Source organism: Salmo trutta, chromosome 9 (assembly GCF_901001165.1).
Source record: "Salmo trutta chromosome 9, fSalTru1.1, whole genome shotgun sequence".
Classification (NCBI taxonomy): domain Eukaryota; kingdom Metazoa; phylum Chordata; class Actinopteri; order Salmoniformes; family Salmonidae; genus Salmo; species Salmo trutta.
In genome coordinates, this window is record NC_042965.1 from 20,987,465 (window position 1) to 21,013,895 (window position 26,431).

Sequence of the window (26,431 nt, forward strand, 5' to 3'; positions counted from 1 at the left end):
CGCTTAATGATGTCACTAGGAAGGCCAATACTCCCTCCCACCAAAACAGGCAGACATTCCAGACGGTCTTTTCAAACAGCTCTTACACTAAAAGGATCACCATAATTTACACAATTTCACAGTATTATTTAACCTCAGTGTGGTAATATATTTAAACACAGGAAAATCACCTTTTTGACTGCACTGGGCCTTGAAGTAAAACAACACATTTTAGGTTACGTGACCGGAAGGTAACTGAAACAGATGCATTTGGTGCAAGGGGAAAGTGAAAGGAACATACGTTGCTGGGCAACTGCTACCGCGGCGATCCGACAGGGAGGTCCGTGGGATCCAGAGTCAGATGCCACACTAGCACCCGCATCATTGTCGCTGTCAGATGCCATGGCGAAGGGGAGGGCCTCGAAGTTGGCACTGATTTCCTCTGCCAGGTCAACACAGAGGTCAGCAGCATTGCGGTGTGCTTGGCCCTCTGCATACGCAAACGCCCGGCAACCAAAGTTGGCACGAATCTTTGTGTTCTAAACAAAATGCAAAACACACCATGATGACATACAAGCTGCATCAATTAGGCGTTATCTTGTTTAACTTGTTATCTTGTTTTACCCACCTTCTTCTGAATGTGCACCAGAGGCCACATGCCCCCTGCTACATCCTCCAGGAAGGGGCTGAGGCGGTGGCCACAGTAGGTGAAGTAGACCCGCCCTTTAGAGACCTGGCCAGGGGGTGGAGGGGTGCCCTCAGAGCGCTCCCAGCCAATGCCCGCCACATCCCCTGTAAGCAGGAAGAGAATGGTCACCATCCAAGATACAGTTCAAAATCAGATGTTTCACCAAAATTTTTGAAATATGCAATACACATTGGTTCCATAAGCAAAAAAAGTCAAATGAATGATGGAAAAATAGGAGGTAGATGATATTATGAAACTAGATGAGAGGATTGTTTCCCATCTCACCAGGAAGTAGGGCTACGTCCAGCCTCACACTCTTCCACTGCAGCAGACTGGAGCCATTATAGTGCACAGCCCTACCATTACTGAAAGGAAGAAACACAGAGACAGAGGGGGAGGATGAAAAAGACAGGAAAGAAAAGTCAGCACTCAGTCTCAGACAGGGCAGTGGGAAACCTCACAGAGATTACATATGTAAAATCCATATGAACACATACTTGTGAAAGAGGCAGGTGCCAACAGGGTTGGTCCATGCTCCGTCTCTCTTCTCCGCCTCTGTGGCAAAGCCAAAAGACACAATAGGGCCGCTGTCATCTTCCGAGTCTCCATAGGAAACAATCTCTATTTCCCAGTAAAAGGAAGGAGCCTACAGGAAAAAGAGGGAGAGGAATTTAAAGATTCCAAATGAGTCAGCCTGCTTCATAAGCATGCAAAACTGAATTATCATCAATATAAAACCTAGCATGTGCCATTCCCAAGACATCCAGTAAGTGTAGGGGTGCCCACCTGAACAGGTACAGGTGAGGTGGCATAGATGAAGGTTCCCCTGGGCAGGCCTCCTCCAGCGCTGGGGTCGGCCAGGAAGGTGACGGAGGTAAGGCGGGATGAGAACATGCAGGCACGCACTGGAGGGAACACCCTGGTTGGACTCCATGTAATCTCCTTGGGCTAGGGAGAGATATAGAGTGGAGCAGAGAGTGTTACAAGGCCCCACAAACTACAAACTGAATCCCTTCATCCCTCAAAAAATCATAGTATGGTTTTATGTCAGTTATTCGATCAGTAGATCAATGAGTAGAGGCTACAGCGACACCCACCTGGCACCTGTCTGTCTGGAGGGGAGGAGGTGGCGGGCGAGCGCAGTCTCGGTACAGCATCCTCACTCGCTCACACTGTGCCTCGACCATGCCCAGACGCTCCCCTGCACAACACAGCAGAATCAATGCTACGCTCATAGAGAAAATACGGCCGGTAAAAGTACAGTCATGCTGCATTGTAGAAGTTGTGTCATCATTGAGCACTATGCTACTGGGTGAGAGTGGGTGGTCACTCACCAGGACTGCACTCCTGGGCCACTAGGTTAAGCACCTCCACAGCAGCAGGACACTGCTGAATGAACTCTTCACAGAACGAGCTGTCCTCCAGGAGCTGGGCCATCACCAGACATGCCCTGGGAGCCAAACACAACAGACACATTTAAACCTCCATACTAACTAAGCAAAACAAATTTATGACATACAGGTGCATAGACACACTTGGCGGAGCAGCAAAACATCTTGACCGAGGTAATGTCCTCATTAGTGATTTACCTGGTCCTGATTTCAGCCAGCAGGCGGACAGCGGCCATGACAGGACTAGAGCCATCTCCTGAACAGGGGAGGGAGGTGTGGATGGACAGACTACCCTCCTGTGGCAGTAGCATGGACTGTACCGCCTGCACCACCTTCTCTGTGATAGACAGCTTGTAGAGGGGCAGCGCCTGGGAGAGAGAGGGGGAGAGGGACATTGATGAGAAGAGAACATTAAATTAGTCTACTGCCATCATACATTAAAGCCTTATGTGCACTTGCATCATTTCCAGTCGATTTACATGTGTTAGTTACACGTGTTAGTTACACGTGTTAGTTACACGTGTTAGTTGCACGTGTTAGTTACATGTGTTAGTTACATGTGTTAGTTACACGTGTTAGTTACACGTGTTAGTTACACGTGTTAGTTAGTTACACGTGTTAGTTACACGTGTTAACTACATGTGTTAGTTACACGTGTTAGTTACACGTGTTAGTTACACGTGTTAGTTACACGTGTTAGTTACACGTGTTAACTACACGTGTTAGTTACATGTGTTAGTTACATGTGTTAGTTACATGTGTTAGTTACATGTGTTAGTTACACGTGTTAGTTACACGTGTTAGTTACACGTGTTAGTTACATGTGTTAGTTGCATGTGTGACTTCTCTAACCCTCCCTGTCCTTACCTCAGAGCGGGGAGTGCAGAGGCGGGAGATGGGCACCGTCAGGATGTCGGAGGCCTTGCAGGCCTTCCTGTACTCACAAGAAGGGAACTTTACTGTGGCGAGGCCCTCCTGCTCATTGATGGACATGACCAGGCCCACGCTGTCCAGCACTCCTTTACCCACCACCTGAGGAAGCAGAGGGACCATGAAGAGAAACATTCACTGATAGACCATTCACTACTATAGATCTTTCTGCCCACAGCACTATTGGCCTGGTATAGTGTTGTTGGCAGACAGCATGTGAATTTCAGAGACAGGTACAATTTGTATTGCTAAGTCTTCTAATGGATCTATCAACTTCTGCTCATCTCCTAACCCACCTGGACCTCTGAGCCGATCTTGATGGTCTCCTTGAAGCCTCCGAGGGCGCAGAGTGCTGCCACAGCCTGCCTGCCGATGGCCTGGAGTTTAGCCAGCTTCCTGCTGCTGCTGCTACCGTTCTCCAGGATGCTCTCAGCATACTTCCCCAGCTGTGGGATGAACATCAGCGCTCTGGACAGCACCTGGCACAATCATCAGCAGCGTTAAATCCATGCGTTATCACTATGACCTTCATATACAGTATATTCTTAGAATTACATGGATCTAGCATTGCAAGTAGATCTTAAAATGGCTGCAGCTGCCTCAAAAACCTATGCATTCTGATGGTGCTTTACCTTCTCTGCAGTGCTGGTCCAGATCTGGGCGGTGTTGGATTCAGGTGCTGTGAGCAGGCTGTGCAGCAAGGCGATAACCTCAGCAGCCATACTGTTGGCCACATGGCCACTGATAAAGGGCCTGATTGGGTCGGACCTGAACAGTGGAGGGAGAAAGAGGAGACCGCTCAGAACCACTCTCCCGTGTTTTTATTTATTTATTACCTTGACACATTTTGGGGAGTAAATAATTTTTCATTATTAAAAGGTTTCTTTATTATAAAAAATACTTTGACATTTTTGGGGTGGTTATTTCATTCCTAGGCTTTTTTTCCTTATCTTTAAAAAAAAGATTTTATCATAGGCATGCAATACCATTGACAGCTGTTACAAATACGCATCCCACAATAGGGAAGTGGGAGCTAAAGGTTCATCCCACAATAGGGAAGTGGGAGCTAAAGGTTCATCCCACAATAGGGAAGTGGGAGCTAAAGGTTCATCCCACAATAGGGAAGTGGGAGCTAAAGGTTCATCCCACAATAGGGAAGTGGGAGCTAAAGGTTCATTGTCCCCCAGAACACCTCACCATTTTCAGCCCACTACCTCGGTGCGGTGGACACACAGAAGCGTACAAACAACCAATGACCCTAACAAACTACAAAGAACATAAACATGAATTACATACAAAAAATACCACAATAAATACAACTAAACAAACAAAAGAACCAACAACTACAATTATCATACGACTGGCGATCCAGGAGCACCTTCCCTTTGTCTAGGAAATCAAATCAGGCCCATCCCTCGACGACCTCCCACTTTCTTTTGCAATCAATCCTTCTAGTGTATAATAGTGTTCGACAGTTCTTTTTAAAGAATCCAATTACTAACATATTTGTTTTCTGAGTTTTAGAAATGAAAAACTTCCCCAGCTGAATCAAGAGATTGTATATCGTGTTGCATCTGTCCCTTAAGTCACCCAATAGAACTGTTTGTGGAGAGATCAAAAACAGGGAGGAACCACTCTTGTACTGTTGCCCAAAAGTTAGCAACTATGGGTCAATATCAGAAGATGGGTAACAAATTCCTCTACTTCTACACCACAAAAAAGGCACAAATAAAAATCTTCAATGCCCCATATTTGTAACTGTCACGATCGGGAGACAGACGCAGGAATGCGTAATAGGGTTTTTTATTTAGCCCACATTACGGCAAGCCGTGTAAAGGCACGGGGACAAAGAGCAAACAAACACTATACAAAAACACAGGGTTGAAATCCAAATAAAAGAGTGAGGAGTACCTCGAATAAATAACACAATGAGTAACACACGGGACAAGACCCGTAATCATCTGCACAATCCACACGGTCACGAAAGCCCAAAACACAGCACAGGTCCTCACACGCACCAATGGACATTGTAACAATAATCGACAGCACCATGGTGAACAAAGGACACATATATACAAATACAATCAGCGGAAATAAGGGCCAGGTGTGCGCAATGAAAGTTCCAGAGGGATCCGTGACAGTAACATCTTGTTATTAGCCAAAAATGTGTACAATATCTTCAATTGAAACATTCAGATAGTGGAGTCTAATGATGTTTTATAAATCAAACCAAAAACCTGTTTCTAAGGGATGGGAGTATCAAAATGATACATCTTTACTAATTTTCTCTCGTTAAACATCTGAGATTTAATATGCCTACAAACAGTTTCTATTTTCTTTCCCTTAACTTTTTCTTCCATTCCGTTGGAATTTTTTATTTCACCTTTATGTAACCAGGTAGGCCAGTTGAGAACAAGTTATCGTTTACAACTGCAACCTGGCCAAGATAAAGCAAAGCAGTGCGACAAAAACAACAACACAGAGTTACACATGAACAAACATAGTCAATAACACAATAGAAAAATCTACGTACAGTGTGTGCAAATGTAGAAGAGTAGGGAGGTAAGGCAATAAATAGGCCATAGAGGTGAAATAATGACAATTTAGCATTAACACTGGAGTGATAGATGTGCAGATGATGATGTGCAAGTAGAGATACTGGGGTGCAAAAGAGCAAGAGGATAAATAACAATATGGGGATGAGGTAGTTGGGTGGGCTATTTACAGATTGGCTGTGTACAGGTACAGTGATCGGTAAGCTGCTCTGACAGCTGGTGCTTAAAGTTAGTGAGGGAGATATGTCTCCAGCTTCAGTGATTTTTGCAATTCGTTTCAGTCATTGGCAGCAGAGAACTGGAAGGAAAGGTGGCCAAAGGAAGTGTTGGCTTTGGGGGTGACCAGTGAAATATACCTGCAGGAGCGCGTGCTACGGGTGGGTGTTGCTATGGTGACCAGTGAGCTGAGATAAGGCGGAGCTTTACCTAGAAAAGACGTATAGATGACCTGGAGCCAGTGGGTTTGACGACGAATATCTAGTGAGGGCCAGCCAACGAGAGCATACAGGTCGCAGTGGTGGGTAGTATATGGGGCTTTGGTGACAAAACGGATGGCACTGTGATAGACTACATCCAGTTTGCTGACTAGAGTTTTGGAGGCCATTTTGTAAATGACATCGCCGAAGTCAAGGGTCGTATTCTTTTGCTGCCAGTAACTGATTTGACTTATGATTTGTACCTCCACTGAGTATACAAACATTAGGAACACCTTCCTAATATTGAGGTGCACCATTCTAAGTGCTAAACATTTTGATAGAATACAGGTGTCACAGCACCCCAGGCGCTGCCCCTTGTTGGTAGTTCTCCCTGTTCAAATGAAAAAGCATGCAAGCAAAGATTCTTTGATTTCTGTAAAAATTCCCATTGAGAAAGAGTTAATTGCCATTAGTAGTTAATCATCAGCAGTCAACCTATCATAACATAAATACAAACATTATCCTAAGTGGATATTATCATAGTCTTCAGTGAAGATGACATTACAGTCAAGGTCTGATAACAGGGTTGGATGCTCCTCGAAATAAAAACATTGTAATGAAATATTGTACTTGCACCTGTAATATCTAGTGAGGTAATAATAAATGAAGCCCTTCAGAGGAAAGCAGTTATGTGACAGTTTTCTTATGTTCTACTAGTATTACTAGTGGAACAGTGTTATGATAGTTTCTAATCCACTAGTATTACTGTTATGAAAAATGCATAATCTAACGTTTGCACAGCTCGAGTCAAACTGACCTGGCCAGTTCAGAGTTCCTGTCCCGACACACAGCAGTCTGAGCGGTCTTCTTCTTGTCCCCCGTGGTGACTCCTCCAGCGGCCTCCTGGGCCAGAGCCTCCACAGGCGGGCCCACGCTCACTATCAGCCCAGACTGGGCCCACTTATTGGCCTTCCTCAGGGCGGCTGCAGCCTCCTCTGTGATTACCTCACAGCTACCACTCTGGTGGGGTGAAGAGGCAGATCAGCCAGGAATAATGGTATGATTAATGAACATGCCTTCACAAGTTCACATTTTTCTTTCACTTAGTGACAGCCAAATGACATATGAAGCCACATTAAACCGGCCAGACCTTGGTCATGTCTCTGTCCATCTTCACCACTTTCTCCATGTTTGCTCCAGTTCCAAGGCGGAATGGCCGGCCCTCTGAACTGCTGCAGGCCACCAGAAAGAAGGTGTCAGAGAAACTTTATGGATGGTTAGGCACACAAAAGGTGTCAGGAGGTATTATGATGAGTCTTACCTGAGCAATGGCTGAAGCACCTCATGAGAGGACTGGTCCTCCCTCTTGTGGATAAAGATGGACAGTTTGCCATCCACAGCCTCGCTCTCCTCCCCAGCATCCTTATCAGACTTTAGGGTTCCCTTGGGGCTGGAGCGGCTCAGGCTGGTGTCTGGCTCTGAGGAGCTGGGGGACAGCAGGGTCTGGCAGCCTGGTGAGGGACATGGTGTTAGAAAGATCACTAACTGAGATCAGAGATCTCCTGACCCACATGTCGAGACCAAAGGCTCCTACCTGGTACTACGTAGTCAGCCAGCTTGGCCAGCAGCAGGGCAGCAATGCGCGAGGCGGGGTCAGCGGCGTCCTGCTGCTCAGCATCCAGGGTGTTGATGGAGTAGCTCCAAGCGGGCAGCGCCACGTTGCCACAATCCTCCACACTCATCAGGGGCAGGGCAGCACGGCACAGCTGCAGGATGATCAGCACCAGCTTGGGAGACGGCCGCTGGTCCAGCAGCAGGGACAGGAGCTTGGACACACAGGCTGGCTGGCTCAGGATGGCCTTCCCTATGTGGCTCCTGGAGAAGCAACAGACAGTCAGGAATAATTAGAAGACGACAACCTAACAGTCATTTCTAAAACACAGAACACAAAATAACATTGAGCCCTCATGTTGATAGGAGTTTGTTTAAGGCGTTGTCCAGTTGTCTGGTGGTGTTTACCTAGACAGGTCGTTGAGCAGGCTGAGGACATCCTGCAGTGCGTCGTTCCCTGCTGCCTGGTTCCCACAGCACTCTGTGGCTCTGGCCAGGTGGTTGGTCAGCAGGCTGGATACCTGCCGGGCCAGACCCGAGTGCACCGCATCTGTTGAACCACCTTTAGAAAGGGGTAGAGGGATTTCTGTAGTAGCTAGAATCACCACACACTGATGATTACTGTAAAAAAAAACCTGATGTGAGGTTGCATCTTAAAGTCTGATTATCTGTATTCAAAGATGAAGTCATACTTATGTTTCTGAACATAAACTATTTAAAATCCACCCATCTTTCCTCTGGTTTCTGAATTAGTGGCCTAATTCAACTTTTGCCAAGCTTGCCTAACTTTTACCTCCAACTATTCTTCTGCATCTTCTCCTCACTTTGATAGAAGACCCTGAAGACATTAAGACAGTCTTTCAAACCTTCTTCTTTAGCTAAAGGCACAGTGCAATATCAAGATATTGGAAACTGAAATGTTCTTACATGTTCTGCTTGAGTGCTGAAGTTCTCTTAATTTCTTGGAGTGAGCTACCTGTTTCACAAGCTGATAAGTCCCCACCCTCAAAAAACTAGATTGCATACCTTCCACCTTCTCCCACTCAATGCAGCGGTTGGCCAGAACCTGGAAGGCAGCCCAGGCCATGGTGGCCACCTTCTGCTTCTTGGTTTGCTTCTCATTGGAGCTGCAGTCCCTCTGGCCACTCAGGCTGCACAGGCGGTCCATCAGATGGACCAGACCACTGCGTACCAGGCACTGCTCCTCACTCCTACAGGAACACAGGACCAGACGGGTTGGGGTTTGGAGGAGGGCAATTATTGGAAGTCAGGCATTTTTGGGTGCCAGGAGAATGAGTTAAGTTGTTTGTTACAAAAGCAGTTACAAAGCAGTTTTCCAAGAGTAGCATGAGGAAGATGGAGAATCATTTTCTTGCCTCGTATAGGGGATGGTGCAGAGCATGCCAATACTGTTAGCACAAGCGATGGGGTAGCGGGCACATAGTGACACTACAGACGTCATGGACTCCCCAAAGGCCTCCTGAACTTGCTCCACCATTCCCCCACAGGTCAGCTCCTCGATCCTGCAGAGGACACACACAGATACACATACATTTACAAAACTGCATTTTCTTTCAGAATGTTAATTGATGGTAGGTTTGTGTGTGAGTGTGTCTGTGTCCATCCCTTACCTGGGCCCTCCTTGCAGCACCATTGTAACAGGGCCCACCAGGTGAGTGACCCCGCCCACCCTGACTGCGGCGGTGAGCAGCTCCCTCATGTGAACCAAGGCCTGCTTCCTCGTGCTGCCCCGCCTCCACCGTGTCTGAGCCGCAGACAGGAAACTGCTGCTGGACACCTGGAGGAGGAAGAATTAGGGTAAAATATGAGTAGACTGATCTTCTCTAATCATTTGGCACCAAAAACAATTTCAGTGTGTATGTGCAGTGACTTTGTGACGGAGGGCTGGACTTACTGACTGGTCGGGCGTGGTCCCAATGAAGGCAAAGAGCTGTCCCAGCAGCACACTGTACGTTGGCTTGTCCCGGCAGTCCTCCATGGCTAGAGACTGCAGCAGTGTGAAGGAGCTGCTGCGGTGACTGGTAGGGTGGTGTCGCCTCCTACAGTAGGGGAGGACAACAAAGTGGAGGGGTGAGTACTCTCTCCATTCATCATCAACTTAGTGTAGTTACGCTTGTAATCCACTTTCTTGGTGTCATCAAAAACAGTTCAGTGTACAGAGAACCTTTGGCTGCTGTGTGTGAACTCCAGGTCCTGGTTGGCGATCATTTCCAGGTCGGAGGGTGCAGACATGCTGCGCAGGAAGACTGGCTGCTTCACCCCGGGGACCACCGTCTTAGTGTCTGACACAGACTTACAGGCTGCAACAACAAAAAGCCAGTACCGGTTACCTCTATTTCATCATACTACATGCAGGCAGTCAAAGTAAATCAGGCAGGGCTATAGAGGAGCAGTTGTAAGCTAGGGAAGAGTAGTAGGCTGGGGAGGTGCAGTAGGTTGAGGAGGTGCAGTAGGCTGGGGAGGTGCAGGTTGGGGAGGTGCAGTAGGCTGGGGAGGTGCAGGTTGGGGTGGTGCAGTAGGCTGGGGAGGTACAGGTTGGGGAAGTGCAGTAGGCTGGGGAGGTGCAGGTTGGGGAGGTGCAGTAGGCTGGGGAGGTACAGGTTGGGGAGGTACAGGTTGGGGAGGTGCAGTAGGTTGGGGAGGTGCAGTAGGCTGGGGAGGTGCAGTAGGTTGGGGAGGTGCAGTAGGCTGGGGAGGTGCAGGTTGGGGAGGTGCAGGTTGGGGAGGTGCAGTAGGCTGGGGAGGTACAGGTTGGGGAGATACAGGTTGGGGAGGTGCAGTAGGTTGGGGAGGTGCAGTAGGCTGGGGAGGTGCAGGTTGGGGAGGTGCAGTAGGCTGGGGAGGTGCAGATTGGGGAGGTGCAGTAGGCTGGGGAGGTGTAATGTAGGAAGGTGGAAGCTGAGTTGTACCTGGTGTGCCAGCAGGCGTGGTGTTCAGGCTCCTGCAGTGAGGAGCGATGGTGACGTGGAGCAGCAGCTCTGTGCGGTTCATCAGGCTCTTCACCAGGGCTTTGGTTTTGGCCAGCGGCACAGCACCTTTTAGGTGGACAGAGTTCACCTCCTGGAAGAACTTCTCCCTGTGGACAAATTCAGATGATCACAAACCAGAAGACAACATGGAGTCTTCGAAAGCAGTGTAGATGTTACCTCATCAGTCAACATCTGTATTGTCACGTCGCTCTTCTCTTACCTCAGTGTGAGGACAACGTTTTCCAAATCACTGCAGTCCAGTGGGACCTCTTTTAGTGAACACAGCAATTCTAGTTCCTTCATTTTGTTCTGCGGAAACAAAAACAAATTATGTGAGCTGAACAGTGAACAATTTTAAGAGAATCTGTGGAGAATTAGAGGTAGAGAGATGTGTACCTCAAAGAAGTGGTAGTCATGGAAGAATGGAGCATTGTTCTCCAGCTTTCCCTGCTGAGCTTCCTCCACCTCGTTCTGCCACTTCTGCTCCAGCTCTGCTACACTCTGGGGGGGGGAGACAAAGTTATACACACATACAAACACTTGGAGAGGGAAAAGCTGAATTGTGCCACTTGTGTACCTGCAGCTGGCGCTCCATGGCGTTGATCTTCTTGAAAGTCTCGGCCATGATCTTACAGAGCAGGTCGTACTCCTCAGCGTGCTCCTCACGGTACTGGAAGTTGACGAGTGACTGGAGAGCATCCACCAGCGTCAGGTGCTTTATCACACACGACACTATGACCTCCTCCATAACGTCTGGCCTGATCACTTCCCTGACACGGGCAAGTCAGAGAGAAAGGGGGAGAAAAGGATAGACAGTAATGACTGGTTAAAATAGAATTAGGATGGCAGTTGTGCAAGCCTGCCGTATATATCGTCACCCCTTCTCACTTGATGCTGGGACGGAACTGTGGTCGCCCCCTGCCGGACACCTCTCGTAGCCGGCCCATGATTCCTGGAGGCAGGCGGATACGGGGCAGGTCAAAGTAGGCCCCGGGCATGAGGCCCGGGGGAGGGATGAGGACATCAGAGGGGTAGGTGAACTCCTGGTCCTCCTCGATGGTGAGGGGTAAGGGTGATGGGCTGGGGGTGAGGGCTGGAGAGAGGGCACCATTAGCCTCCACCTGCCATTGGCACCTGAAGGAAACACAAAGCAGATAGTCTCTGCTGTGTCACACATGTTATTTTACTAATTTATTCTTATTACATTGGTTATAGCTGTATACCACTGTGCTTCTACATTGCAGTGCATTTGTGCTATCTATAGGGTGTGCTCTGTATCATTCTCCATTTATGCTGAGTCACCTTTGGAGCAGCTTGGAGCAGAGCAGGTCATGGCAGGCGTCCTCCTCTCGGGTTACTTCAGGTCCGTTGTAGAGGATGCGGAGCATGGAGCAGGCCAGTACAGACAGACCCAACGCCAGGTCTGCCAGGAAGGGGAGACCCCCAGAGACATCCTCCGATGACTCCTGGAGCGGGAAAACAGAGACAGTTCAATGTAACACTGTAACAACGTCTGGGTGTGTATGTCCAACATGGCAGCAACATGCCAGAACTCATGCGGTGTTTTACAACTCCACAGCTGTTTGTACCTGGGCTCGGACAGTGCAGGAGAACCCCCACATGGCTTTGTCTGGGGTGTTGTGCTCGCGCCCACTCCTCATCTCAAAGGAGAACGTCACTGTGTCCCCCTCCACCTTGACCAGGTCTTTGGGCCAACCTGTCCCGAGGACACTGCGACTGCCATAGCCCAGAGTGTTGCCTCCATACTCAGTGACCTTGCGACTGTTAGTGTTGGGCCCGGCATACATCACCAACTGGAACCCCAGAGAGAAAAGATCAAGTAAATACTCTTCCTCATAGAGCTTTGCAATACTAGACATGTTATGCCATAGCTTTATCAAGGAAATGTGATGTGGGGTGGAGAGGTGCAGGGATTGGTCACCTTGTCGTAGTCGTACTGCGAGGAGCAGCGGGAGTCGAAGCGCAGGTAGAGGCAGCGTGCTCCTGGGATGTGTACCGTCTCTTTGAACTTATAGTTGTCTCGCACAGGGTGGACCGTCTCCACCGTCTTCCCAGCAGCCCACGGGGCAGGGATCTTCAGGCCTGTTAGGAAGCCTGGCTCCTCCCGCTCATCTAGGATTCTAAAGCTGGAGAAGGACAGACCGTCATCGGCGACAGAGGAAGTTGTCAGGGACAGAGGAACAGTCGTCAGGGACAGATACACAAACACACTTGGAAAACCAGGCTTATGGTCCTGATGAACATGGCCTACACAGAGGACCGTGTGTGCACTTACCTGTCATCAGCAGCAGCAGGTGTCTTTTGGCCCAGCGGCCCTCCTACCAATGGAGTGCTGTCAGTGAAGAGAGGAGACTGGGTCTTGAGCAGCAGAGCAGTCTGGGAAATGACCAGTGGAAACCCATATAAATATATACTCATTCTCCTTCCAAATGATCTTCAACCTTCATTTAACAATCACCATATGTCCACCCATATTCCACCACAGAAACTAGAAATGACAGCCACAAGTTCTAAACCAGAGAAGAATATCTGCATTGAGGTGAGACTGTTTGGGAGCCCCCACCTGGCTGGTGTAGAGGACTAGCTGTACTAGCTGGGGCATGAGGGCGTCGGCGAGCGCAAGTGTCTGCAGGTTGGGGTGCATCAGAGAGGTGAGCAGAACTGGCAGCAGGTGCCCCAGCATTGTAGCCTTGGTAATCTGCTCCAAGCCCTTCAGCCTGCAGCCCAGGAGGAGAGGAAGAGGGGAGAGGGGGAGGAGAGGGGAAGAGTAGGAAAGAGAATGAGAGAGAAAAGTGGGATGAGAGGTATGTAGAAGAAGAGGCAGACAGAAGGGAACATGCAGATACACAGGCAACAAGTTGAGGGCTAGGGGTAAGCAGACAACAGGTAAAATGACAGGTAGACACATAACAGGTAGACAGGTAAAGCAGAGAGAGGAGTGGTGATGGTCACCTGGTCTCTCGGTCGGGGATGTCACTGTTGATGAGGGCGGTGGTCACCTGCTGCAGGCTCTCCAGCACCTCGTCACACCCCACCAGGATCTTGGTGGCCAGCGACAGGATGCTGGTCTGCAGCTCCTGGGAACCACACACAGAAAAGGCAATGCTTCCGTAACAGTGCCTACTTGCTTACAACAGGAAAAACAAGCACATGAATTCCCAAAAAATGTACAGTCGCAGCTATACTATGTGCCTGTGGGTAAGAAAACAAACACCCATAGATAAAAGCACTAAGAAAACAGGGCTTACTGTTGAATATGCTAAATGGGGTGGCTATGCTGTGTCATGATTGAACATTTCCTTGCTCCATTGCTGCAGCAATTGAGTCCGCTCAGAGAGAGAGAGAGAGAGAGAGAGAGAGAGAGAGAGAGAGAGAGAGAGAGAGAGAGAGAGAGAGAGAGAGAGAGAGAGAGAGAGAGAGAGAGAGAGAGAGAGAGAGAGAGAGAGAGAGAGAGAGAGAGAGAGAGAGAGAGAGAGAGAGAGAGAGAGAGAGAGGCGGACATATGGACTCCACATGGACAGACAGCAGTAGGGGTATTTAAAGGGGGTGTTTACCTGTACCTTCATTGTTTCCCCTTGTAGGGAGTTGTCACTGTCGTCGTTGTCGTCGGGGCGGATCAGAACAGTGTTGCTAAGCAGGTGGTTCTGAATGGCCATGAGGTAGCGCAGGCTTGATGAGGCCACCTGGTAGAAGGGGACGAGGGAAGTCAGTACACAAGAGCTAACACACAATCTACTGCTGATTAGACAACAGACGGTCTGACCAGACAAAGCCCAGTTGATCCTCAGTGTAGTTGAGCAGCGACAGAGACACATACTGGCACAGTGGAGAGAAGCTTCTGGAAGTCGTCCCTGGCGACAGTCTGACATTTGGTGATAAGACGGCAGGATTCACGGACAACGGTCTTCAGGATGCTGTGCAGGAGTTCATCACTGAGTCTGAAGGGGAAACACAGGAGAGAGATGCTCAGACTGATTCATCTGAACAACCCTCTTATACAGAGAGACAGTGTCATATTGCATTATTATTCATGGGATAGAACATTTTATGGCATCAGGTTACTCAGTGAAACCATTTAGCTCTGGTTAGGGGAGGAATTGGGAGTTATCTTTCAAGCAGGAATGCATGAAATTGCAAAGTGTTGAGCAAATCTCTGCAATAGTTGTGCTCTACCTGTAGTGGTCATCTTCGTCACTCCCAAATCGATTTTTCTGCAGCTGGTCAGCCAGGTTGGTGAGGATGACATCACGGAGCTGAGACAGACCACTGTTCCTCTCCCCTAAAGATCACACAGATACACACAGACCACATTTAGCGATTCCATTGTACCAGGTACGAAGATGATTAGAATGTGTTAAGAGTGTGCATAAAACCCAATGAATAGGTTGCAACTATCACCTTCTGTCAGGACCAGCTTCAGCAGGTTGTTGAGTTCAGACTCCCCCTGATACAAGGTATTCAAACCCGAGCTACAGAGAGGGAGAGATAGAGACCGAGACAGTAGATGTCAATCAAGGGAACGATAGTTGTCTCAAAGTTCAGGTCTTTATGTGTGTCCTGTGATTACGGTTATGGATTTGTGCTGTACTGAGTTGTGTTTACCTGATAGCCAGGCACACTTCTGCCTGGATCTCTGGTCCGATCTGATCCACCGGTGCCATGAGCAGCTGCCACAGGAGCAGACCTGAACGCCGCACGCTCTCCCTGTTCTGCTCCGACTGAGGGTTGAAAAACCTGAACACCACCTGAACGACAAACACCAATGTGTAAATATGAGTGATTTAGACGTCAGATGGACTCCAGGTAGCATCACAGTAGCAGGCTGGATCTCCAGCACCACCATACCTGAAACACCACCAGGATGCAGCGGATGATGCAGCTGTCCCCATTGACCATGGCTTTCTCCATGATGTCACAGATGCTGCTGAAGTGGCGAGCATCGATGGGGTGCTGCTTGCCCAGGAGGGTGCCCAGGGGCAGGCTGCTGCTGGCTGCCAGCAGGTTGAGCTGGTGGATGCACATAGCGCCCACATGGTGAAGCAGCTGGTTGATCACCTCACCGGTGGCCACCGTCTCCTCTGCAGCAGGGAGAGAGAGGAAGGGAGGGTAGTAACTATTAACTGCCTGATCTGACGTGAATGAAGAAGCTGGTTCAGAGACTATTTAGCCTATGATTCTGCAGCACATCACTTGAGGTCAGCGTCAATTGACAAACAGGATTAGGGCTGTTTTGGTTACCTTTGGGTTCTTTGATGACATTGCTGACGCCAAGTCTATGGCACATGTGATGGAAGGCCTGGTTGCCAGGGTTACACCACTGGTCCATGTAGTCACTGGAGCAGGTCCAGATCAAGTTGTTGAGGGCGTCATAGCAGGCTCCTACAGGCACATAGGAAAGGGTGCAGGGGTTACAACACAAATAAATGCTGCACTTTATACATTGCAGCTCACACAGAAAAAACCTTACCTAGCCCTGCCACCTGGGCACCCCTGCCCAGAGAACTACCAGGGGCATCAATGAGGTCTGCCCGGCTGCTGAACTGACCATCAGCTAGGTTGAACACCAGACTGGAGGAGAGGACTGATCGGAGAAAGAGAGGAAAGCAGTCAACAAACATACCACTGACAGTAGAAAGAAAAGAGACTTAAAAGCACAACAGAGAATCCCAGTGAAGGTGAACATGTCTGCTCTTACTTTTCAGGGAGGACAGACCGCTGGTGCCTCCAAACAGGGAGCGTGTGGTAGAACTGCCAGACACGCCGGGCGGAGATGCCAGCATCACCAGAGAGGTCCCACACACATACATGGGCGTCTTCCTCAGAGTCTTCAGAGGGAGGCCACAGCTAGTGTTCACTGCTGTGGAAGAGGAGCAAAGACATTCTTCAATACACAACATAAATATACAGGACTAAGGGACGTGAAGTGTGAATCGCACAATGTGATGAGGATAATGGATTCAATCATCATTCTCACTGCCTGGTTATTACACATTTAATTGAGTGTGAAACAATGTGTATATATACAGTATCTCACAAAAGTGAGTACACCCCTCACATTTTTGTAAATATTTGAGTATATATTTTCATGTGACAACACTGAAGAAAGGATACTTTGCTACAATGTAAAGTAGTGAGTGTACAGCTTGTATAACACTGTAAATTTGCTGTCCCCTCAATAACAACACACAGCCATTAATGTCTAAACCGCTGGCAACAAAATTGAGTACACCCCTAAGTGAAAATGTCCAAATTGGGCCCAATTAGCCATTTTCCCTACCCGGTGTCATGTGACTTGTTAGTGTTACAAGGTCTCAGGTGTGAATGGGGAGCAGGTGTGTTACATTTGGTGTCATCGCTCTCACACTCCCTCATACTGACTGGTCACTGGAAGTTCAACATGTCACCCCATGGCAAAGAACTCTCTGAGGATCTGAAAAAAAGAATTGTTGCTCTACATAAAGATGTCCTGGGCTATAAGAAGATTGCCAAGACCCTGAAACTGAGCAGCAGCACGGTGGCCAAGACCATACAGCGGTTTAACAGGACAGGTTCCACTCAGAACAGGCCTCGCCATGGTCGACCAAAGAAGTTGAGTGCACGTGCTCAGCGTCATATCCAGAGGTTGTCTTTGGGAAATAGACGTATGAGTGCTGCCAGCATTGCTGCAGAGGTTGAAGGGGTGGGGGGTCAGCCTGTCAGTGCTCAGACCATACGCCGCACACTGCATCAAATTGGTCTGCATGGCTGTCGTCCCAGAAGGAAGCCTCTTCTAAAGATGATGCACAAGAAAGCCCGCAAACAGTTTGCTGAAGACAAGCAGACTAAGGACATGGATTACTGGAACCAGGTACTGTGGTCTGATGAGACCAAGATAAACTTATTTGGTTCAGATGGTGTCAAGCGTGTGTGGCGGCAACAAGGTGAGGAGTACAAAGACAAGTGTGTCTTGCCTACAGTCAAGCATGGTGGTGGGACTGTCATGGTCTGGGGCTGCATGAGTGCTGCCGGCACTGAGGAGCTACAGTTCATTGAGGGAACCATGAATGCCAACATGTACTGTGACATACTGAAGCAGAGCATGATCCCCCCTCCCTTCGGAGACTGGGCCGCAGGGCAGTATTCCAACATGATAACGACCCCAAACACACCTCCAAGATGACCACTGCCTTGCTAAAGAAGCTGAGGGTAAAGGTGATGGACTGGCCAAGCATGTCTCCAGACCTAAACCCTACTGAGCATCTGTGGGGCATCCTCAAACGGAAGGTGGAGGAGTGCAAGGTCTCTAACATCCACCAGCTCCGTGATGTCGTCATGGAGGAGTGGAAGAGGACTCCAGTGGCAACCTGTGAAGCTCTGGTGAACTCCATGCCCAAGAGGGTTAAGGCAGTGCTGGAAAATGATGGTGGCCACACAAAATATTGACACTTTGGGCCCAATTTGTACATTTTCACTTAGGGGTGTACTCACTTTTGTTGCCAGCGGTTTAGACATTAATGGCTGTGTGTTGTGTTATTTTGAGGGGACAGCACATTTACACTGTTATACAAGCTGTACACTCACTACTTTACATTGTAGCAAAGTGTTATTTCTTCAGTGTTGTCACATGAAAAGATATACTCAAATATTTACAAAAATGTGAGGGGTGTACTCACTTTTGTGAGATACTGTATCTAAATAGTGTGAGTGTATTATGAGTATTGAGTGTGAGTATTACCAGACTGCTCTTCCTTGACAGTGTTGGAGATGGCAGAGCCGGTGAGAGCAGCCAGCGTGGCAGAGTGGGAGGCGCGGAAGCGCGACATGCGGCTCAGCAGCAGCTCATTTAGACACTTGGAAGACTCGCCCTCCTTCCGTGTCAGGATCACCCTCTCCTGCAGGACGTCTGCCACACACAACCCTGTCTCCGTCTGCACCGGGGGGAAGAGGGACAGAGGGGTGAGAGAGGGGAACGAGGGAAGAGCTTTGCTAAGCATTGTTGAGAGGCTAGTTGAAGCATGCTCACTTACCGACAGCTGAAAGACATCCATGAAGACGGAGTGGCCTTTCTGGGTCTTCTCATTAAGGCTGGCGGGAGACCACACCCAGTACAGGTAGGTTCCATCTGAGCACAGGTGCAGCGTGGTCACGCTGCTGCCCACAGGGAAGTGGTGGGCTGGTATTGACACAATCTGACATGCCTGAGACGGGTAGAAAGAGCACAGTCAGTCTTTTAGTGGAGATACACTACTGTGTAATTGAGTCATCATAAGTGACGTCATGAAGCCTGTTGCTAGATGCCAGCTGGCGTACCTGAAGGGTGAAGGGGTCGATGACCTGGCACAGCTGATGGGGCTTGAAATCAAAGGAGGCGGGGCGGTGGAGAAGGCGGCCGCTGCTGAACACCACCCAGCCCGTCTCAAACTCCTCATTCCGACAGTACACAAACCCCCTGCACAAACACAAAACCAGGCTCTCCATTTCCTATGACATTTTGCTCAGAAAATGAAATCAGAGGGGGATTTCCAGTAGGGTAGAAGAAGGGAACAGGAGGTGTCCCTGTGGCAAGGGTATTTTAGTGTGGCACTCTCACTTTTTGGGGGGGTAGATATTGCAGATAATTGTGGCTTCCATCAATGTAATTGTCTGCATAATTTCCAATCCCCCATATATGTGTGTGTGTGTGTGTGTGTGTGTGTGTGTGTGTGTGTGTGTGTGTGTGTGTGTGTGTGTGTGTATATACACATATAGACACACATATAGTACCAGTCAAAAGTTTGGACACACCTACTCATTCAATGTTTTTTCTTTATTTTACTATTTTCTAAATTGTAGAATAATAGTGAAGACATCAAAACTATGAAATAACACATATGGAATAATGTAGTACCCCAAAAAAGTGTTAAACAAATCAAAATATATTTTATATTTTCGAGATTCTTCAAAGTAGCCACCCTTTGCCTTGATGACAGTTTTGCATTCTCTCAACCAGATTCATGAGATAGTCACCTGGAATGCATTTCAATTAACAGGTGTGCCTTGTTAATTTGTGGAATTTCTCTCCTTCCTAATGCATTTGAGCCAATCAGTTGTGTTGTGACAAGGTAGAAGAGAGCCCTATTTTGATAGACGACCAAGTCCATATTATGGAAAGAACAGCTCAAATAAGCAAAGAGAAACGACAGTCCATCATTACTTTAAGACATGAAGGTCAGTCAATGCGGAACATTTCAAGAACTTTGAAAGAGTTAACTCTGTTGCAGAGGATCCGTTTTTGATTTTTGGTTCTAACTGCCATGTCTTTGTGAGACGCAGAGTAGGTGAACGGATTATCTCTGCATGTATGGTTCCCACCGTGAAGTATGGAGGAGGAGGGTGATGGTGTGGGGGTGCTTTGCTGGTGACACTGTCTGTTATTTATTTAGAATTCAAGGCACACTTAACCAGCACGGCTACCACAGCATTCTGCAGCGATACACCATCCCATCTGTTTTGCGCTTAGTTTGACTATCATTTGTTTTCTAACAGGACAATGGCCCAAAACATACCTCCAGGCTGTGTAAGGGCAATTTGACCAAGAAGGAGAGTGATGGAGTGCTGCATCAGATGACCTGGCCTCCACAATCATCCGACCTTAACCCAATTGAGATGGTTTGAGATGAGTTGGACCGCAGAGTGAAGGAAAAACAGCCAACAAGTGTTCAGCATATGTGGGAACTCATTCAAGACTGTTGGAAAAGCATTCCCGGTAAAGCTGGTTGAGAGAATGCCAAGTGTGCAAAGCTGTCAACAAGGCAAAGGGTGGCTACTTTGAAGAATCTCAAATATAAAATATATTTTGATTTGTTTAACACTTCTTTGGTTACTACATGATTCCATATGTGTTATTTCATAGTTTTGATTCACTATTATTCAACAATGTAGAACATTTTAAAAATAAAGAAAAACCCTTGAATGAGTAGGTGTGTCCAAACCTTTTAGTGTGTGTGTGTGTGTGTGTGTGTGTGTGTGTGTGTGTGTGTGTGTGTGTGTGTATGTATATATACACACACACACACACACAAACTAATGGACAACAACTCTTATGCTTCTACTTCCAGAGTATACATACATTTTCCTCTCACTCTCTCTCTGCATTATCGCTCTCTCTGCATATGAAAGCAGGGGTGCCATGTTACCTCAGTGTCCCATGCAAACCGGAGCCCAGCTTGCTGATTCCTCTCCCAAAGGAGTTAGTGGTGTAGAGATAGAACCCGTCTGTGGCCAGACAGCGCCCCAGGTCTGTGTCTGCAACAGCAGGGAGGGAGGAAGAGACGGAGTGAGAAACAGCGGAAGAGGGAGAAAAAAGGAAGGAGGGGTAAAGAAACAGGGAAGGAGGGGAAAGAGGGAGGACAGTATAGAGAGCAAGGGACAACAACAGTGAAAGGGGTGAGGCAACAAGACAATGTCCATCCATTTGCTTTCTCACATCTTCCCGCCAGTGTGAGGAACCATGGTGCAGACAGCAGTGACAGTCATACTATAGCCCTTATTGTCCGATTGATCATTTGTGTTTACGTATACTATATAATTATAATAATCATTTGTATTTCCTATTACCACGTCATATATGATTCTATGCCTGTAGTTTTCCATGTGGGCCAATTTCTCGATTAACTCTGAAAAGCTATCCAAGGACTGTTCCATAAGGGTGTGTTTTTAGGGTGGGATATTGTTTTTTCGTAGAATCCATTTCATTTTCTCCCATACTTTTATAGTGTTCTTAACTATGAAGTTGTTAATATTCTTAGCTTTATCCTTTGAAAATAGACACGTAAAAAGATTCTGGGGATGAGCATGCACATCTTCAATATGTACCCATTGCTCCTCTTCAGTACGTTTAACTATATGTTGCAAGTAAAAGCCTTGGGTGGCGAGTTGATACAATTCCAAGTCTGGAAGGTTAAAACCCCCCTCAGACTTAGGAAGATGTAAAGCTTTCCTTTTTATTCTAGGAGTTTCATTTACCCATATAAAGACTTATGACCAAGTATACTTCTTTAAAGAATGTCTTCGGTGGGGTAATTGGTATTACCGAAAATAAATCTAAAGAATTGGGAGCCATGCCCTTCTAAAAATGTTTATTCTACCTGTAAAATTTAAGGGAAAATTGTTCTATTTAAATAAATCTGTTGTTTTCATGTTGTTGAATAATGGGATAAAGTTATCTTCATATATTTGTTGTCCCTTAATAAGCATCTTAAGTACTCTGTATATGCCATTTAGCAGACACTTTTATCCACAGTGACTTACAGTCATGTATGCAGACATTTTATGTACAGAAGGGTTCATTAAGTCCCCCAGCCAGCCAGTTAGAATACATTCTCTTGCTGCCATGTCTATGCCTCTCAACTGGCCTCCTATAGTGGGAGCTGCTGAGGTCCTATAGCCTTACAGGGCTCTCCAAGGTCAGCCCATCGATTGGAGGAAACAAGCCATCACCCTCTCTTCCTCCCCTTAACTTCAGCTAGTCACCACCCTGCCCTATAACCAACACATGATGCCATCCTCAGCAGCCTCAGCCAATGAGACAGAATGAAATCAGCATGATGACTCCATGTCTCCCTCTCCGGCTAAATGTTGGAGTTCTAACTGGCTGCAGACAAAGGACCAAATATAAAAGATCTAAAGAGGTGAGCAGATAAATCATAATGAGAGGCAGCGAGGATTTTGAGGGCCAGCAGAGTCACCCCACTCCAACAAGACCTGTCAATTAAATCACAAAATAAACATGTCTAGGTCTATTCACTACCTGTATCCACAAAATAGGAAACACACCTACTGCACATACAGAGCACTCCCACACAAATTACTCTATAAAGGTACTGTGGGAAAGAATACTCTGACAGCACAAAATAGTTCAATAGACCGGAATAACTTTTGAGCTTTCAAAAATAGCATACACACAGGCTTTAAAAAAGCGTCAGTATAGAGACAAAGTAGAGTCGCAATTCAACGGCTCAAACACGAAACGTATGTGGCAGGGTCTACAGTCAATTACAGATTACATAAAGAAAATCAGCCCAGTCGCGGACATCGACGACTTGCTCCCAGACAAATTAAACAACTTCTTTGCTCGCTTTAAGGACAATACAGTGCCACTGACACGGCCCGCTACCAAAGCCTCTGGGCTCTCCTCCGTGGCCAACTTGAGTAGAAATTTAAACGTGTTAACCCTCGCAACGCTGCCGGCCCAGACGGCATCCCTAGCGGCGTCCTCAGAGCATGCGCAGACCAACTGGCTGGTGTGTTTACAGACATAGTCAATCAATCCCTATCCCAGTCTGCTGTGCCCACATGCTTCAAGATGGCCACCATTGTTCCTGTACCCAAGAAAGCCAAGGTAACTGAACTAAATAACTATCGCCCCGTTGCACTCACTTCTGTCATCATGAAGAGCTTTGAGAGACTAGTCAAGGATCATATCACCTCCACCTTACCTGTCACCCTAGACCCACTCCAATTTTCTTACTGCCCAAATAGGTCCACTGATGATGCAATCGCCATCACACTGCACACTGCCCTATCCCATCTGGACAAGAGGAATACCTATGTAAGAATAGTGTTCATTGACTATAGCTCAGCATTTAACACCATAGTACCCTCCAAGCTCATCATTAAGCTCGAGACCCTGGGTCTCGACTCCGCCCTGTACAACTGGGTCCTGGATATTCTGATGGGCCGCCCCCAGGTGGTGAAGGTAGGAAACAACATCCCCACCCCGTTGATCCACAAGGGTGCGTTCACACCCATAAATGCGAGGTCATGCACGCCTCCAACTCAATCATCATGTTTGCAGACGACACAACAGTAGTAGGCCTTTTTACCAACAACGACGAGACGGCCTACAGGGAAGAAGTGAGGGCCCTCGGAGTGTGGTGTCAGGAGAATAACCTCTCACTCAACGTCAACAAAAGAGATGATCGTGGACCCCGCCATCCACATTGACGGGACAGTAGTGGAGAAGGTGGAAAGTTTTAAGTTCCTTCTGCGTACACATCACGGACAATCTGAAATGGTCCACCCACACAGACAGTGTGGTGAAGAAGGTGCAACAGCGCCTCTTCAACCTCAGGAGGCTGAAGAAATTTGGCTTGTCAACTAAAACACTCAAACTTTTACAGATGCACAATTGAGAGCATCCTGTTGGGCTGTATCACCGCCTGGTACGGCAACTGCACCACATTCAACCGCAAGGCTCTCCAGAGGGTGGTGCGGTCTGCACAACGCATCACCAGGGGCAAACTACCTGCCCTCCAGGTCACCTACAGCACCCGATGTCACAGGAAGGCCAAAAAGATCATCAAAGACAACAACCACCCGATTCACTGCCTGCTCACCCCTTTACCATCCAGAAGGCGAGGTCAGTACAGGTGCATCAAAGCTGGGACCGAGAGACTGAAAAACAGCTTCTATCTCAAGGCCATCAGACTGTTAAACAGCCATCACTAACATAGAGAGGCTGCTGCCAACATACATACTCAAATCTCTGGCCACTTAAATAAATGGACTTAATAAAGGTATCAGTAGTCACTTTAAATAACGCCCCTTTAATAATGTTTACATATCCTACATTACTCATCTCATATGTATATACTGTATTATATACCATCTACTGCATCTTGCCTATGCCGCACGCCATCGCTCATCTATATATTTACATGCACATATTCTTATTCATCCCTTTACATTTGTGTGTATAAGGTAGTTGTTGTGAATTTTTTTGATTACTTGTTAGATATTACTGCATGGTCGGAACTAGAAGCACAAGCATTTTGCTACACTCACATTAACATCTGCTAACCATGTGTACGTGACAATAAAATTTGATTTGATTACCTTTGCTCTCTGCCCCTCCATTGCTGCTGTCAGGCGTAGGCAGCATGTCCTCAAAGCCCCAGGAAACGCTGTGCTTGCCCCCGAGCAGACAGGACGGGGAGCCTGGCCCCCCCTCCAGCACTAGAAGTCTGGGTGGGACAGACGGGGAGAGAAAGAGGTCACAACCACGGCAAGACAAGGAAGGGACACAAGTGTGTCTCACCAAGCACATCCAGACATAAGGATACTAGACTCACTTGTAGAGCACATCAGCCACAGGGAGCTGGCCCAGGTCTGTCTGTTTCTGCAGCAGGTGAACAGTGTGGATAAAGGTCTTTAAGGACCCCCTGGAAACACAAAGCACATGTGTTAAACTAGGGAAATGGAGGGAGCGAAAGTCAGTGCAGTTGAGAGGTCTCAGGTAGTTCTAGTTGGTGCACTAGAGGGAATGTTGTTCCATGCTTCAGCTGTGTCGTGTGTGTGTGTGTGTGTGTGTAGTGTGTGTGTGTGTGTGTGTGTGTGTGTGTGTGTGTGTGTGTGTGTGTGTGTGTGTGTGTGTGTGTGTGTGTGTGTGTGTGTGTGTGTGTATGCATGCTTCTAGGATAGTACAGTATAGTATAATGTGTGTACTTTCTGCTTCAGTGTTGTCCACATAGAATCATAGGATTTATAGAATATACAGTGCATTCGGAAAGTATTCAGACCCCTTGACTTTTTCAAAATGTTACTTAACAATCTTAATCTAAAATGGATTACATTTTGAAAATCCTCATCTACACACAATACCCCATAATGACAAAGCGAAAACAGGTTTTTGGAAATGTTTGCAAATGTACTAAAATGTAAAAACGGAAATACTTTTACATAAGTATTCAAAGCCTTTGCTTTGAGACTCGAAATTGAGCTCAGGTGCATCCTGTTTCCATTGATCATCCTTGAGATGTTTCTACAACTTGAAGTGGAGTCCACCTGTTGTAAATTCTATTGATTTGACATGATTTTGAAAGGCACACACTAGTGATGCACCGATATGACATCTTTGGCCGATACCGATACTTTCCTTGCCAAAAATAATCGATGCCGATAACTGATATTTAACATTTTAGCAGCCTTTTAAGCATTCTAGTACAGTTAAACTGTTAACACACACATGGACGCAGCGGTCTAAGGCACTGCATCTCAGTGCAAGAGGCGTCACTACAGTCCCTGGTTCAAATCCAGGCTGTATCACATCCGGCCATGATTGGGAGTCCCATAGGGCGGCGCACAATTGGCACAGCGTCGTTTGGGCCGTCATTGTACATAAGAATTTGTTCTTAACTGACTTGCCTAGTTAAATAAAGGTTTTATATATATATTATATATATACACACACGCGCGCACACAGAAGTTATTTTGTTGGCATTTAGGTATGTCCACATTACCAGTAAAACATAATCAAAACCTATTTCTTTCACTTACTTGATGTGCTGTTCCGTTGTTCATTTGTTCAGTTGTTTCATTCTCAACCAGGATTTCTATGGAACGCCGTTTGGGTCTTTGCGTGTCAAAAAAGATACACGTCAAATAACATGACAATCTGTTTCAGTAGCTATAGGTAGCTAGCTAACTATATAGCTAGGTGTCTTCACCTAAAATAACCCTAATTTATAAGACAGCCCATATTTGTTGAATGGTTGTCGGACCCATCTATGTGAAGCTAGCCACAATAAGGATTAGCCACAATAGTGGACCTTGCGGTTAGCCTTCAAAATAAAAGTATGGCATAATGCTACTATTTGTATTCATATGCATCACTGTCAATGACATACCTTTATTTTGAAGGCAAACCGCAAATTCCACTATTGTGCCTACTCCTTATTGTGGCTAGCTTCACAACACATTACCCGGTCCGGTCAAGCCCCACGAACCAGATGAAGCTAGCTGGCTTCTTATAACGTCAGCTTTGGGCAACAGGGTTAAGTAGCTGGCTAGCTATTTATTTTCATGAACTGAAGTTCAATTTCAATATGCGAAC

At 47.2% G+C, this 26,431-nt stretch overlaps 1 protein-coding gene across 4 annotated transcripts in view; it reads right to left on the reverse strand.

The window, feature by feature from the left end:
* The window catches only part of LOC115200145 (probable E3 ubiquitin-protein ligase HECTD4), a 72,905-nt gene that overhangs the window by 15,149 nt on the left and 31,325 nt on the right, over positions 1-26,431 (reverse strand). The window contains exons 3-50 of one of the 4 annotated variants that reach the window (XM_029762927.1): positions 24,672-24,761; positions 24,436-24,563; positions 20,736-20,844; positions 18,871-19,009; positions 18,588-18,758; positions 18,296-18,488; positions 16,277-16,438; positions 16,049-16,162; positions 15,820-15,960; positions 15,427-15,659; positions 15,184-15,326; positions 14,980-15,050; positions 14,755-14,860; positions 14,399-14,519; positions 14,142-14,264; positions 13,534-13,658; positions 13,145-13,298; positions 12,857-12,957; positions 12,503-12,707; positions 12,150-12,374; positions 11,863-12,026; positions 11,449-11,694; positions 11,138-11,330; positions 10,957-11,061; positions 10,781-10,869; positions 10,501-10,667; positions 9,756-9,891; positions 9,486-9,630; positions 9,202-9,368; positions 8,947-9,093; positions 8,597-8,781; positions 8,364-8,408; positions 7,979-8,132; positions 7,554-7,834; positions 7,281-7,470; positions 7,110-7,191; positions 6,777-6,979; positions 3,621-3,756; positions 3,285-3,467; positions 2,926-3,090; positions 2,257-2,426; positions 2,002-2,117; positions 1,765-1,868; positions 1,454-1,615; positions 1,165-1,313; positions 953-1,032; positions 608-771; positions 281-518 (exon numbers count right to left, since the gene is read on the reverse strand). In XM_029762927.1, coding sequence (XP_029618787.1) covers positions 281-518; positions 608-771; positions 953-1,032; positions 1,165-1,313; positions 1,454-1,615; positions 1,765-1,868; positions 2,002-2,117; positions 2,257-2,426; positions 2,926-3,090; positions 3,285-3,467; positions 3,621-3,756; positions 6,777-6,979; positions 7,110-7,191; positions 7,281-7,470; positions 7,554-7,834; positions 7,979-8,132; positions 8,364-8,408; positions 8,597-8,781; positions 8,947-9,093; positions 9,202-9,368; positions 9,486-9,630; positions 9,756-9,891; positions 10,501-10,667; positions 10,781-10,869; positions 10,957-11,061; positions 11,138-11,330; positions 11,449-11,694; positions 11,863-12,026; positions 12,150-12,374; positions 12,503-12,707; positions 12,857-12,957; positions 13,145-13,298; positions 13,534-13,658; positions 14,142-14,264; positions 14,399-14,519; positions 14,755-14,860; positions 14,980-15,050; positions 15,184-15,326; positions 15,427-15,659; positions 15,820-15,960; positions 16,049-16,162; positions 16,277-16,438; positions 18,296-18,488; positions 18,588-18,758; positions 18,871-19,009; positions 20,736-20,844; positions 24,436-24,563; positions 24,672-24,761 — 7,220 coding nt within the window. Of the gene's footprint in view, positions 1-280; positions 519-607; positions 772-952; positions 1,033-1,164; positions 1,314-1,453; positions 1,616-1,764; positions 1,869-2,001; positions 2,118-2,256; positions 2,427-2,925; positions 3,091-3,284; positions 3,468-3,620; positions 3,757-6,776; positions 6,980-7,109; positions 7,192-7,280; positions 7,471-7,553; positions 7,835-7,978; positions 8,133-8,363; positions 8,409-8,596; positions 8,782-8,946; positions 9,094-9,201; positions 9,369-9,485; positions 9,631-9,755; positions 9,892-10,500; positions 10,668-10,780; positions 10,870-10,956; positions 11,062-11,137; positions 11,331-11,448; positions 11,695-11,862; positions 12,027-12,149; positions 12,375-12,502; positions 12,708-12,856; positions 12,958-13,144; positions 13,299-13,533; positions 13,659-14,135; positions 14,265-14,398; positions 14,520-14,754; positions 14,861-14,979; positions 15,051-15,183; positions 15,327-15,426; positions 15,660-15,819; positions 15,961-16,048; positions 16,163-16,276; positions 16,439-18,295; positions 18,489-18,587; positions 18,759-18,870; positions 19,010-20,735; positions 20,845-24,435; positions 24,564-24,671; positions 24,762-26,431 lie in introns of all 4 variants that reach the window. The other 3 variants (XM_029762926.1, XM_029762929.1, XM_029762928.1) reach the window with 3 other exon arrangements.